The sequence below is a fragment of the Rattus norvegicus genome, chromosome 1 (assembly GCF_021556685.1).
Source record: "Rattus norvegicus strain SHRSP/BbbUtx chromosome 1, alternate assembly SHRSP_T2T, whole genome shotgun sequence".
Taxonomy (NCBI): Eukaryota; Metazoa; Chordata; class Mammalia; order Rodentia; family Muridae; genus Rattus; species Rattus norvegicus.
Genome location: NC_141534.1, coordinates 19382742 through 19397385, shown reverse-complemented (window position 1 = coordinate 19397385; position 14644 = coordinate 19382742). Strand labels below are relative to the sequence as shown.

Sequence of the window (14644 nt, the reverse complement as noted above, 5' to 3'; positions counted from 1 at the left end):
AGAATCCTGAGGATCGAAATACTCTGGGCTGTGAGCTTACTGAACATGGACCTGCCTGTGCATTTCTCCAGCCTTGTCACCTTCAAGTTTTAAAGGAGGAAAGGTTCATCGGTCTAGGGGAATAGATTTGGCTGGAAGGATGCCTTCAGTAGTAAAGCCCATCCCAGGAGTCTGTGTTTACAATGACGTAAACAGGGTTTGGAGCTGTGCTCTTTGGAATATTAGGATTCTCCAGGTGCTCGGAGTACTCTACAAATGATGTCTGCTCTGCCAGGAAACAGCATGATAGGTTGGCGTTCTGTGCACGATTTCATCTGGAAAAAGAATTCTCTGTCAAATAAAAGTTTAAAAACTTGGTGAATTGAAACAGTTACATGGCGCTATCATTCATTTTAGCCTTGCGCTCTCTGAAGAGTGTTCTATGGGACATTAATTTGGTGAGTTGAAGGGAGATATTTTCTCAAGCTCTTTGTCTGTGGAATGTATATTTCTACAATATTACACATGAAAATCTTCAGAGTGAAGAGTCTGGCCTGCCCAAGAGCTATTTCCTAACATTTAAAGGTACATCTGAAGACCTGTTTAAAGTGTAATAGATCATGAACTTTCCTTATTAGAGAGATTATTCAGATTTTCACTTGGCAGAGCTCCGTCAGGCACACACAGAAGCCAGGATGGGCTTTGAGTAGGTGGCTCTGAAGTCTTGAACTCCATCCAGAGGCAGCAGGAGCAGCTTGGAGGTTTTTAAAAGAAATGCAGATTCCTAGGCTCCACTACAGATTACCTGAGACAAAACTTCTGGGAGTCAGGGACCTACATCCTGGTGTTGGACCAAATCCTTCAGAGGCTTCTAATGCTTGCTCGGTAGAAAGAACTCCGAAGAGTGGGAGAAACTGAGTCGGTCTCATCTGTTCTTTCCAAACCATACCTTCTCCTTATAACCGTGTTCAGGAAAGGTGCTACAGCCAATAGCTTCCTGAACATCATAGCTAAAGACAGAATGTTTATTTTCCTTCCAAAATCATGATGGAAAATTTAATTCTTACAGGATGGTAGGTAAAGATGGGGTCTCTGAGACCTTATGGTATCTTCTGTATCTGTTCTCAAAGATAAATCTCTGCAGAGAAAATGAGCAGAGAAGAATGAGGAAACCCAGACCTCAGCTGCATTCTCTGGAATGCACGTTACTTCTCTTCAACTGAGGTGACATGCAAAGAACTACAGAAATTAATGGGGCATGGGAAAATCATAAAACAAGCAAGAAAATGTTGCTGCATTAAGAAAGAGAACATCATTTTTATATAAGTGGGTCAAGGGTCAGAGGTCAGTGGTAGAACATTGCCCAGCATACACTTAATTCCCAGCACTAAGAAGAAAGTTGAGTAGACCAGGTTTGATCTTTCTACTGCTTATTTTGTATAGGTGGGATGAGATTGTAAACTAAAGATTAACAGGTTATTAAATCCTTATTCCAAAATATATAGTGTCCCTTTCAATATCTTTTCTACAGGGTTGAAAATAATTGTAAAACGTATTGCATGCATTGACTTTACTTATTCCAATGTAGCTTCAGAAGAGGGTTTTATGCTAACTAAAACTTTCTGAAGACAAGATAAAAATCAACTTAAAGGGAATAAGGAGGAAAGGAAAAATGAAAATGAGGAAAGTATTTCTAGATAGAAAGGTATACCATATTGTTTGTTCTGAAATACTACAAGTCCACTTAAAATCATGGCAGCTGCTGGTGCATAGCAGAGAATAGATGGGGTCTTCTTAAGAGAAGTGGTCAGCATCCTTAAAACAACCAGCTCACTGGAGGGAGGAAATATACTTTCCATATTAAATCTGAAAAACCCTTTTATGAGTTAAGTTTATCAGGAACGAAATTTGTTCACCTGTCCTGAGAAACAGCCAAAGAAGATGACTAATATTAATTAAGTCCTGCAATAAGCTAGGACATAAATAGTAATGGGGTTAAGCTCTGTCCCTCACTAATTCTAACCCAGGAAATAAAGTGTAGTTCACTCATGGTCAGATTGAGAGTCAGGGCATAGTAGATATAAAATTACAGTTGACATACAAGTATACTGCGGTTGAATAGAAGTTGATTACCCATAAAGAGGTCATGACACATGATGGAAGACACTATGTGAGATGAACAAGCCATCTATCTAAACAACAGACAAATGCCAGGGAGAACCACTCATTTTCCATAGCAACTTAGTGCCACTAACAAAATACAAAAGTGCTCCTGATTACCTCTATCAGCGAGGTATAGGTAAAGGAATAAGAAGGGTGGCTGTGTAGCATAATATAGTTAATATTTAGGCAATTCCTTTTCCTCCTTGCTTTCCTTCCCCTCGTTTCCTTTTCCCCTCATTCCTCTTCCCCAAACCATTAAGCCTTCTCCAGTACATCTTGTAGAAGTCTCAACTAGAATTTAGCATATTTCCAGTACAGTGTATGTAAATTTGAAATTTTATGTAATTGTAGATATTTTACTAATTCTACCAAACAGTGTCTGCTGGCAGAAATGGACCCAACTATCCCACAGGACACCATACATGAGGAAGAAGATGGTACCACACCACAGATGTATGCAGATCATCTGACCAAAGCATAACGGAGAGAATGAGAGATCTTTCTGCTGATTGGCAAGGCTTCGCCAGGCCTACAGACCCGCAGATCTGGTTGGGTATCATCTTTATATCATTCCTAATGGTGACTTAGGGCCACGGACCAAACTGTAAGATGATACCCAGAAAAACAAACAAACGAAAAAAGTCTATGCTGATCAAACTACAAAGCTGTATCTATGTCTCTCTATAGGTAGAGGGGGTTGGACTATTGCAGTGAAAAAAGGAAGCTGTGATAAAGCTGATGTCTACTAAGCCATATTAGCAGTTATGTTTGTGAACACACACACACACACACACACACACACACACACACTTGTATTTTATTTGTATGTGCATGTGTCTAGAGTGTTTTGTATGCATGCCTTATGTATGCAGATGCTTTTCTGAGCTGCCTGATGTCAGTGCTCAGAATCAAATCTGAGTCTTCTACCAGAAGGGCAAGTATTCTTGACCCACAGATTAAGGTTGAACTGATTTTAAAATGAGTCTCCAGAAGGCTGTTGGGTGTTGAGACTTCAGACAGAAGATGGGGAAAGTTACCATGAGAGATCCACCTGGAGGAACGTGGCTCTCTGTCATACACTTGGTATTTGGGGACATTTTCAAATAGCATCAGTGGAAAAACAACGCCAGGGAGAACACCACAGTGTCATGGACCAGAGTATGCAGCACCGTGAGATTAACTGAGATGCTTTTCTAGGGGAAGAAACTTGTTCTGTCACAAAAAGAACAGCCTCCTCAGAAAATGCTGCTGCTCCACACAATGGGTAGTCAGCCATTACCGATGAGGAAGCACCAGTTAAAATCTACTGTGAACGTGAGCTCATATTACCAAAGGTCCACAGCACTGTAGCACAGTAAAGATGATTACGTTTACCCACCTTTAAAGATGTTTAGAGACACAAAAAAGCTACCTTTTGAACCTTCTGAACATACATGCATATTTAACGTTTATTTCAAGAGACTGGAGAACTAAGGGCTTCTTAGTCTGGGCGTTTGCCCAGAGAAGTGACTTCCACTTCAGTTCTCAGCCACATTGGGAGATGCCAAGAACTAATTCCTAGGGAACTGTGGACTAAATGCCAGGGAGCCTCTGGTGAACATGGGTCGCCAAATCCCAAGCACCAGATGTTCTCCTGCAACTCGTACCAAGTACTTGAAGAACCATTTTGAGAAATGAAAGAATGGCGTCTGTATACCAAATAGAATGGTGAAAGTCACTTTTAAAAAGAAAAGATGAACAAATCTTCACTAGCTCTGATCACAAAAAGAGCGAAGCATAAGTTTTCAATGAATTATTTAAACTGCCTAGAATTCATTCCTATTCTACACCCATAATCTTTATTTCATCAACTATCACTGCTCACTTGATGCTACAGGCTGTAGATTTCAGCTAATCATGACCCTGAATAGCTCAACAAAATGCTTTTTTACACCTATGACTTGAATTTAAAAATAATACCTCCTTATAGGGGCTATTCAAAGCCCCTGCAATTCCTTCTTTTAATTTTTCTGTAAGAGGAAAAAGAAAAGTTAAAAATGTGATTTTTTTAAAATACCTTCAGCGTGCTGGACAAGCCCTTTAATGAATTCTTCCAAGGACTGTGCTCTGCTGTTGGTCCTCTCAGCGTCTTGTCCCGTTTGCTCACCATCTGCTGTCACTTTGGTTGCCTAAATGATCCAAATTTAGGAAAAGCATAATTAATAGAGATGATGAAATTAGAGCTAGATAAGCTCCCTCTGGCTACATTTTTCTTTCAGATTTTACTTTGAGCCCAATGCAATCGATGAATTATTGATCAGATGTCCTGGCAATGACACCCTGTGCTCAAGTATACAATTAAACTTTACGACTATTTCCATTTAATGGAAATCAGAGAGCCATATTTGGTCCTATTAAAGTCCCCTTTATAGGTTGCGACACAGAAGTGTTAGAACACGGGGTCGTTCTGAAGTATATCTTCAAGGTTCCAATGCTCAAGTCTTTAATGGAATCCTCAGCCTCCACATGTTCCTGTTTTGTCTGAATTGTATTTTATGAAACCTTGTGGAATGCAGCAGTGACCTGTTGAGAGAGGAACTGGCCATCTGTCTCCATAAGCTTGATCTTATAGATTCCGTTTTGATCAATACATTAATTAAGAAGCACAGGGGGCAGAGAGTACTTAGCTCTTCAGTAGTAAATTCTGTTTTGTAACACTCCAAAGATGCCCGTAAAACATTAAGGCAGAATTAATACTTGCTTTCCCGTACGACATCACCAGAAGTAATCAAGACTCACACGCCATGGTCAGAAATGGAACCAGAAGGCCCCAAACATCTCTGCCTTCCAGTGTGTAGCCTAAAACATACTTATTTGTGTTCACATTGGACATTCCTTGGATGCAATGGGATGGATTCGCCTTCAAGGCAGACATAACATGGTCAAATACAAACAGTGTGGATGATGTTAAATATTTCTTAATATAAAAGATACAAGATTTCCACCACAATAACATGGGCTTAAGTGTAGTTTCTTGATGTCATAGGACTTCTCTTTTGTTCAAAAGAGGCTGGTAATCTAGTTACTGACACTGACACTGAATCGAAAGGTGCATTTGTGTGCTATTCCGTGATACTCAGGTTTGCAGAGTTTAACATTCTAGAGCAGTGGTCCTCAATCTGTGGGTCATGACCACTTTGGGGCCAAACGATCATTTTGGGGGTCAAATGGTTTTTTTCACAGGGGTTGGGTAAGATCATATATTTACATTGAGATTCATAACAGTAGCAAAATTAGAGTTTGAAAGTAGCAAAAAAATAATAACTTTATGTTTGGGGAGGTCACCGCAGGATGAGGAACTGTATTAAAGGGTTGCAGCGTTGAGAAGGTTGAGAACCACTGCACAGTCTTATGTCAGAATGTTTTCATTCTAGGAAGAACCAGAGAATTAATTTTTTTTATATAAATATACAAGTGGATTTTAAATAACCAGTGTTCATTTGGCCAGCACATAACAGGACGGGAGATGCGACAGGAATTGATCTGCCTTTTATCTCTATGCTGGGGAGGGAGGAAGCCCCCCATTGCAGGAGGGGCAGAAATGGTTAAATTCAAGGTGGACCCTGAATTCCAACTATTGTTACACAGTCTTTAAATTTGCAAGTATTAATATCACAAGGATGAGAAGGGAAGACGCCATTGGACCATTTAAAACTCCAGTTTGAAGCTGGCAGCAATGACTCAGAATATTAATCAACACACCGGATGCTCTGACATTCTTCTGAAATATTAATAATAGGACTATTTTTCCTTTAGATTTTTGACAATTCTTTTCAGAAGTAAACTATGCACATAATTTCCAAGTGTCTCAATTACCTGCTTCCATGGTAATTGTTACAAATGTGTCCCCAGTGATTTATTTCAAATCAGCGTTCTCTAGCTATTTATAGTCATGGCTTAGATGGGTTAAATAATTTTACACATACATACACACACACACACACACACACTTCAAAGTTACTTTTTTTATTGATAACTAAGCTAGACTATTCAAGATATTGACAGTCTGAAATATCTTAGAAGTTTTTGTAGTGTAAACTGTGTCCTGATTCTGCCTGCCCTCCATGACCCCTTCTATGTTAACATGTCACAGAACACCATAATGGAATTGGTCTACAATATGGTCATCATCCAATATCTTATGAATAAGTGTATCCACCAGTACCTGTATATCTTAATACACAGAAATATATACTTTTTCACTTAAAGTTTAGTTTTTGCCTTACTGATATCTTTTCTATATTACCAATATAGTTGTACCATCAGGTGCACTAATTCTTAAGAATTTAATATATCTACTCCTTTAAAATGTTTATCGGTATGCCCTCTCTTATATTTAGATGGCCAAGAACATATCCATTGTATTTCTCTCCTGAGTTATTGCATTTATTGAGTATTGTGCAAGCAACTTAATTAACAAATACTTCAGGTTCACATCTTGTCAGCACTCTAGTGTCATCTTGGGTAAGAAACATGTTTACCAAGGTAATGGCTAAGAAAAACTCTCTGGCTTCCCTTTGGCATGTCACATAAGCCATGTATTCTCCTTCTTTGGATTCTCTTGTTTCTTACTTTCTCTAACCAGATGAGCTCATCAGGTAACGTTCACAGACTTTACCTTTATTCATCCAGCCCCTTTCCAGTTTTCTTCTAAGCATGGCTGTGGACAGGGCTCTTGCCTAGGTCTGTACATTCACTGCGGAGAAGTGCTTCCTCCACAGCACAGCATGTTTTAGAACCACACTATAGAGAATAGATAACCGACGTACCCACTTGGTGACTTCCCCTCTTCCCCAAAATATAAGTGCCATGAGGGCAAGTTACGGCCTGCCATATTCATCTTTCTGTATCTCTCTCAGTATGGTGCCTATGTTAAAACCATCCCTGCATCTAGTTAACTAGGTCACTAAACAACTGTCTGCACAAAACTCATCAGAATTGTTAGATAATTTGCTGTATCTATCTAATTTCCACCGTTGGGTGCTAGCGATTCTGTTTTACTTTCTTTATTCCTGAGCAAACCAGTTATAGTCTGAGGCAAAACTGCAGGGGTTTTCAAATGTTGGATGGATGGCTGGTATAAAAATAATCAGACCAGCTACCCTTCTGAAGTGCTAAAGCCTGCTGGAGGGATCCAGTGCCATTCAGACTGACCATATGCCTGGTGATATGCTTGCCAGGAAATGTGGACAGCGGAACAGGTTTCTGGGCATTTCTCACTGCTCACATGAAGCGGCTACTTATGAACTGCAGCTGAGGACTTGGGAGGAGAGCCAGGCAAGAGGCTCTCCATTTGCAGGGGCACCACATTCTGTCTCATAGCTTCTTGGTAACTCTAAACTCTGATGATACATGAGCCTCCAGGATGTTGAAGGCAGGGTAGAGATTCAGGATGGGTGGAGTGCTCAAATCCCGTTTGATGCTTACTTAGGGTGAGTCTCTTTGGCACCTATAATCACTTCCTCTCCCTGGCATCAAGACACTGGCTTGGGTGGAGTAACATGTTAGAGGGCAGATTATAAAGTCGGCCTCCACCAGACTGCATTCAGTGCACAGTCACAAGGGCTTACAACACTTCCCATCCACAACTTTCCTTCCCTGACAGACATCCCAGAACCTGGGCCCAATTTCTACAGGATACAAGTGGAAGTGAGGGAAGCTTAAATGCTCTACTTGAAATCACAGAAATGGAGCTAAGGGGAAAACCCTGCAGATTTACTGACTTTTTTTTCTTGGTCTGTGCCAAGTGCTATTGCATATCTAGCAACATCCAGGTATATGTGGAAAATACATAGAATGTCAGGCCATCTGAGGTGCGAAGAGGAGGCCATGGTTGACGTGAGGTGTATTAAAATCATTTGATAAGTCAACACACTTCACGGTCCACACAAGAACATCCCTTAGGGATAGATATTTCAAATCATATTATTTCATATTACCTAGGTCATCATCTCCTCAAAAGGGCCCCAGAAGAAACCTAAGAAGGAAGTCTACAAATGTCCTGTCGCCTAGGGCAGTGGACATTGGCAGAGATGTCACTTAGGGTCATCTCCGACTTTTCGTGCTAGGACTGTGTATTCCTAAGATTACCAGGCACCATCCTTCCTACTAGATGTTATCATTCCTGACAACTGGCTTGGTATACACAAAAAGCAGTTTACGCAGGACAGGCTGTTGGCAATACCACTGAAGAAAGCTAAATATCAGCTAATTGGGGCTGCCTCCCTCCAGGATTCAGTCTGGGTGTTCTTCTGTTTTAGAAAATTGCCGTTCCTATCTGTGAGCCATCCTCCCTTTCCACTGCGGTTAATACCTTTTACTTATCCAAACGCCTTTCATCATCTTTGATTCTCCTACTTTCCCTGCTTGTATGCTGCAATGTTCCCATATAAAGATGCTGTGCACCTTTACCTTTAATGTCTCTTTACCTCTGATTATCTTTTGAAAATATTATGCTCCCTCAACTAGATTATTTTTCCCCAGGTTTTAAGTTTTTGTTGATTTGTTTCACAGTATTTATATTCAGACAGCATGCTTGACCACCATGCTGACATTAATTTGCATCTGAATGGTGTAGCTTTTCCCTCCCTGAGGTAGCTCAAGCAGGTCTCACCACATCTCTTAAAATTTGCACATCATTTTCTTGGTTGGATATTACTAGTATCTCACATTGCAGGCTTCCCTATGTTAAAACAAGAACCTAATGGAGCAAATCTAACTACTGAAATGACGACATTGCCTAAATGCCATCTACTTCTGAATCGGCACACTCATATGGGTTCTTGCTATAATTAAATTTCAGATTGAATTTAATATCAGTTACATGATATTTCCAAGGGCCATCGTTAGTCACTACTTGTGCCGTATATCTAGGTGGTAATTGGTTCACTCCACAGCCAAGCTGTTGGGCCAACAACACACAGGGAGAGAGACAGGAAGCTGTCACCTGGCCCTGTGGAATGACAAGCAATTCTCTAAAGCAATGCCTTCCTAAATATGTCCTGTGTCAATGTTCCAGGGCACAAACCGAAGCAACGTGAGGAACAGTAAAGGGCAACCAATGCCAGCTCCTTGAACTTTAACTTTCGAAAACTGAAAATAAGCAGCGCACACATATGACATTGCTGGTATGTAAACATTGAAAAAAACGAGGTTTTGTTACTTTGCAAGCGCTTCACTTCCTTCAAGCTTGATTTCCAATAGACAGTAAAAGACAATGTAAGCAAAGCTAAGTTTTGGTATCCAGGCTGTTTATAGTACTGTCTTCTCATAGAATGTGAAGCCTGCGGGAAGCAGCTTTCAAAGATCATATCTAACTAATGTAAGTGCTGCCTCATTTTAGTCCAGTTTCAAGTCAGTGCTGATTTGGGATTTGTCTACATTTCTTGTAGCTATTCTTAGACTTAGGTGTAGAATGAAAACCTCTAAAGTTACCAAAAGGTAAGACAAGAAGAAAGCAGCAGCAGCAGCAATAAGAAACCCAGACAGCCTTGGGTGATGGTGATGAGTTCTAGGCTAAAATGCCAAATAGACTCTCATGAGGATCAAAGAAAGAACAAAGCACAAACTGATACACTGGACTACATTAGAATGAGAAATTCCTGCCCCTTTAAGAAAATGAGAAAATAAGCTAAGAATAGAAAACAATTACCCAATAGAAAACAAAGACAAAGACCTTTTAAGTTTAACAGACAGGCTGGGGAGATGGCTAAGTGGGTGTGGTACCTGCTTTACAGTCATGAAGAGCAGCACCCAGGTCAAAAGCTGAACATAATATTCTGACTCTTTAATGACCCAATTCTCCAAACCTAACAATATGAAAACCCACTAGGGAGGTGGAATGACAGAAACTCCCACTCAGTGCTTGGAATTCAAAATTCCCTAGTTCAGAAGACACAGGAACTTTCTTATGATAGTAAACATACTTGTGGAGAAAACACTCCAGCAGTTAGGCTGCTTGACGCTTACTCGAATGAGAAGCCTATCTATACAAAAAATCCGAACAGAGATATTGACAGTGAATTTCTTCACAATGCTAAAGCTTGGAAGCAATCAAGACATCCTTCATTACGTACATGGATAAATCAACTGTGGTGTGTGAAGGGAATATTTAGAGCCAAAAAATAATGAGCCACTAAGCCTGGAAGGATGGAGGGGAGCCTTAGGTGTGAATAATTCAGGGGGAAAAAAAAGTCAGTCTGAAAATGCATTTTGTGTTTCCAATTATGACATTCTGGCTGAGACGACATGACAGAGAGACCCTAGAAGGTATTGGCTTTATAGGATTGTGTGCAATGACGGGGTGAATGGAAAACCAGGTGACAGACCTTGGAGAACACGTAGCACTGTATTCTACATAGTGCTGTAGGTTCACGGACAATGGCCAATGTCCCATGGGCATTTAACATTGGGCAGGTAAACAGTTGGAGTAGTTATGAGTAGGGGGGCTAACAGTGTGTAGAGACTCTCTTCACTTTCCAGTCAAGTTTGCTTTGAGACTTTAACTGTTCTTAAAAGGCTTCTAAAAAATACACAAATTTAGTCTGTTGAAAAGAAAAATAAAAGGATGTAGGCTGAGGCATAAAAGAGATCTGATGTTTGCAGTGAAATAGCCCTGTGTTTCTAGACTGAGATCATTAGGCTACACAGGTTCCGGGAGGGCAGGAACTGTGGCAGCTTCCCTTGCAGGTTTATCCACAGGTCTTGCCATAGAGCTTGCAATGGTGACACCAGCAAACAACTGCTGGGTAAGTGACATGCTGCCTGTTTCATGGCCTTCTCTTCTAATTGTGCCTGACCAGATTAACCTGTTACAGTTTTAGGCATTTCTCATGTATGCTTTTTTTTTCATTCATTTCATACTTTATTGTGTATTTGCATGCAGTTATATTATCCTGCATACACCTAAACACACACACACACACACACACACACACACACACACACACACACACACATACACACACATACATGACTAAAAGCTCCAGCAGGGTGTGTGGGGCCTCGTTAATATTTTTCATCAGCCAACCCTTAACATGGGCTTTGGATGGAGTGGACAAAGAGAAGAGAATGAGTTGAACGGAACTGAATTTAGCAAGACTTCCTTAAACTCTCATTCATGCAACAGGTAAAAAGCAACTAGCTAAATTAAACCAGTATAGGTTTTTACCAACTTTAGCCAGAGGTTTTGCTCTGTCTTCAAGATTTGCTTGGGTGAGCTGGAGTCTTTCAAAAGGGATTTCCAGGGATTTGGACCCTCAGGACGGTTGTTCATCAATATGTACTTAGCCACTTAATTTTCCTGCAGAAGTTTCCTGATCCAGTAGCAGATTTTGTGGAAAGTACAGGACCAGGGCCAATCTGGAGCTGGGTCCTGCTCAGGACTCGCAGACTTTTAGCGAGTTGTAAAGCCATTGTTAATTTATTCCCTGTTAAGCCTTTCTTTAAATAGACTAGGTACTCTCCAAGGATATTCTAACTCCAGCGTTCTTTGTCATTTAAATCCCGTGGATCCTAGATTGTAGGCCAGTCTCTGTATTCATGAATTTTTCTAGCCACAAGATGGCAGACTTTATGCTGTTTTTCCTCTGCCTCCAGTGGTAAAACAGGGCCTTCTTGCGGGTTTTGTCAATTTAGCCTAAACCAATTGCTGGGAAAAGCCGGCTAGAAGCAGCATGGATTTTTATATCCTGACTCTAAATGGTGTCTTAAATGCTCCAGATTTTGACAGTAAAGATTTCATTTTCTGTGTAGGAGTACTGCTTGAGACTATATTTCTGTAAAAAATGTAGAAACTCCATAAGGATGAAAGACACAAGTATTTTCATCTGTTTTTCTTTTCTTTTACACAACCAAGGTCAGAGTTTTTGATCCTTAGGATTGATTAAAAGAAAAAAACAACTTGTACAGTGGAGTCTACTAGATAAAGATACTCAAAATATATAGTCATCCTTCATCTTTTTCCCCAACCAAGGGCAAGTATGTCAACCTTGTTTATTGATTTATTATTTGTGCCTTTGGAGACCACCACAGGGAAATAAAAATTCCTTTGGAAAAGATTTAACCAACCATTATTCCTGGAATTCATGAGAAAAGTTGTGAATTAGAAAGGAGATTTCAGAACATAAGTGTTGTTTGCTTTAATTTGAAGGCAACCAATTCCCTAAGAGATGTGTGCTTTAGGGACATCCACAACTTGTCCTACTCACTCTGGTCAGAAGCTCATTCATTTCCATCACGAGTGTGTTCATGTTGCCCTCTGCCAACTGAAGGAGCCTCTCTGGTGCCCGTTGCGGCGAGAGCAGGTGCTGGAAAAGATTTCAGACCGTATACATCTTAGTAAATGCTTTGGCAGTCACCCTAGGGTCAAAAAGAGCACATTTCTTTCCCTATATATACCGAATACTTAGCACTTCTATGGTCAATACAACAGAAACTACTCTAAGTGGGCAGTTAACTCATCAACTGCCAAACCCAAACCAGATATGGAGGTAAATATTAAGACTTGCTGTACTTTATTGAGAAATTAAATGAACTAAAGTCTTTTGTTTGCTTCTTTGTTTATCCTTCCCCCCCCACCCCCATTAATGTCTTATAAGAACTCAGTGAGATAAAAGTTACTCCGTTTTCTGGAAGAGCAAATGTTGACTGTAGAGAGTTTTTAACAATGGCTCATGAGCTGGTACTGAGCTGCATTTAAAATGACCTTTGCATTTATCAATACTCACATTCCAATCAGCCTAGCTGCCGTTTACAAATGAGAGAGAGAGCAGCCGCTGCTATGAGGACCTTACTTGCTAGGCTGGTCCTGTTGTCAAGATTGGTAGGCGCTAGCTTTATACACACAGCTGTGCCAGATTCCGCCATAATCTACGGGGCACTATTTTTAGACAGCGTCGCCAGATAATGATAAATGTAATGAGAATTAGGCTACCAGGCCACTCTGCAAGCTTGTCAAAGGGCAGACATCTCCGTGTCCTTGTACATATGAAAAAATAACTACCCCAACCTCATGACTAACTAGGAGCGGCCATTATTCCTCATTAATCATAATTTTAGTACCCCGTTTTTTTTCTTTAGGTAAGATTCACTAGAATTTCCAGTTAGGGGTTTACTCTCTCTATCGAATGGCTCAGTTGACTACTAGCTCCTGTATCTAGGAATCTGGTCCATGGTAGAGGCCATGTACAAGTCTAATGATCATCTGTCATAGTCCATGCACTCTCACGGAGATGTTGCGTGATTCCACGCGGCTTAAAGACAATGATGGCAAGGAGTTAATATGTTCAGCTTTGGCCATCATGTGTATTGTCTTGAAGAACGTTAGAACCAAAACACCACAAAATATAGTTTCTCAGACGCTGTAAATTATCAAGAGAGGATCTTAAGTTTTCAAATAATAGATAAATCATGGGAAAAGGATAGAGATAAAGAACGAAGAAAAGACTGGAACTTCGGAACTATCAAGGTCATTTTCATAAAGTCTAAGGCATAAGGAAGGGGAATGATGGAAGCCTTTGCTATTAATGATGCCCATAGGTAGATCCCCTCAGAGAGTGCCTCCAAGAACCTCGTCATCCACTGGCTACATGCCATTTAAATGTTTATGTTTAAAATGTTTATGTCCAATGGAAATATTTGATTTTTTAACTAATTTCCTAGCCTGTATTCTTTCTGAGTGTGTGGAAAATCACTGGTCAGGCTCCTTTCCATGTAGTATTTATGTCTGAACGGGAGATGTGAGGTAAGTAGGTCTATAGCCTAGCTGTCAAGGTTTTCCTTTATATTGGCCTGTCCTCTAGAGTTTCAGCCTTATCTTTCCCAAGCAGACCAGACTTCTAGCATCTGCTGACAGGTCCAGTGCATATCTGTGCACTGTGCATATCATGCAGGTGGCTCTCCCAGGCAAGAGCCAGCGGGAAGAGCCTGGCCTTGGGCCAGGGAGGCCTCAATACTGGTTGAGTAGATTTTTCTCACATGAATTATTTTTGTCTTTTTAAGGTTGGAAAGGATGTTCAGTCTCAAAGGCCCTAAAGTCATACTGCCTATATTCAAATGTCACCTCAACATTTATTAGCCACGTAATTGTGCTTCAGGCAAAACTATGCCTCAGTTTCCCTACTTAAAAATATCTAATACAGTACTTTTGTTTTAGTAATTTTGCAACCAAAATTTCCATAGGTGGCTTGAACAAAATAGATAGTTCTCAAAACTGAACAGCCTAAGGTGCCAACGAACTGGGTTGCTGGTGAGGCCTGAATATGGTTGTCATCTCCCTGTGTTCTGAAATGGCTGGTGAACAGGAAGCTCCTCCTCCCATTCTTACAAGGATCCTATTGAATCATGCTGGTTTCATTCTCTGTCCACGACTTAACAAAGATCACCTCCCAAAGATTCCATTTCAAAATACCTTTACAATGGGAAATGGGGTTCGTGTAGTTACTGAACTGATGTGTTGAGAGGC

General features: G+C 40.5%; 1 protein-coding gene across 7 annotated transcripts in view; it reads right to left on the bottom strand.

The window, feature by feature from the left end:
• Nucleotides 1-14644, bottom strand: part of Lama2 (laminin subunit alpha 2) — a 647938-nt gene that overhangs the window by 158434 nt on the left and 474860 nt on the right. For all 7 annotated transcript variants that reach the window (XR_015627317.1, XR_015627326.1, NM_001427039.1 and 4 more), the window contains 2 exons: nt 12390-12488; nt 4199-4310 (listed from right to left, as the gene is read on the bottom strand). Coding sequence is in view for 5 of the 7 variants with exons in the window: in NM_001427039.1 (NP_001413968.1) it covers nt 4199-4310; nt 12390-12488 (211 nt within the window). In the remaining 2 variants the exon portion in view is untranslated. The remainder of the gene's footprint in view (nt 1-4198; nt 4311-12389; nt 12489-14644) is intronic.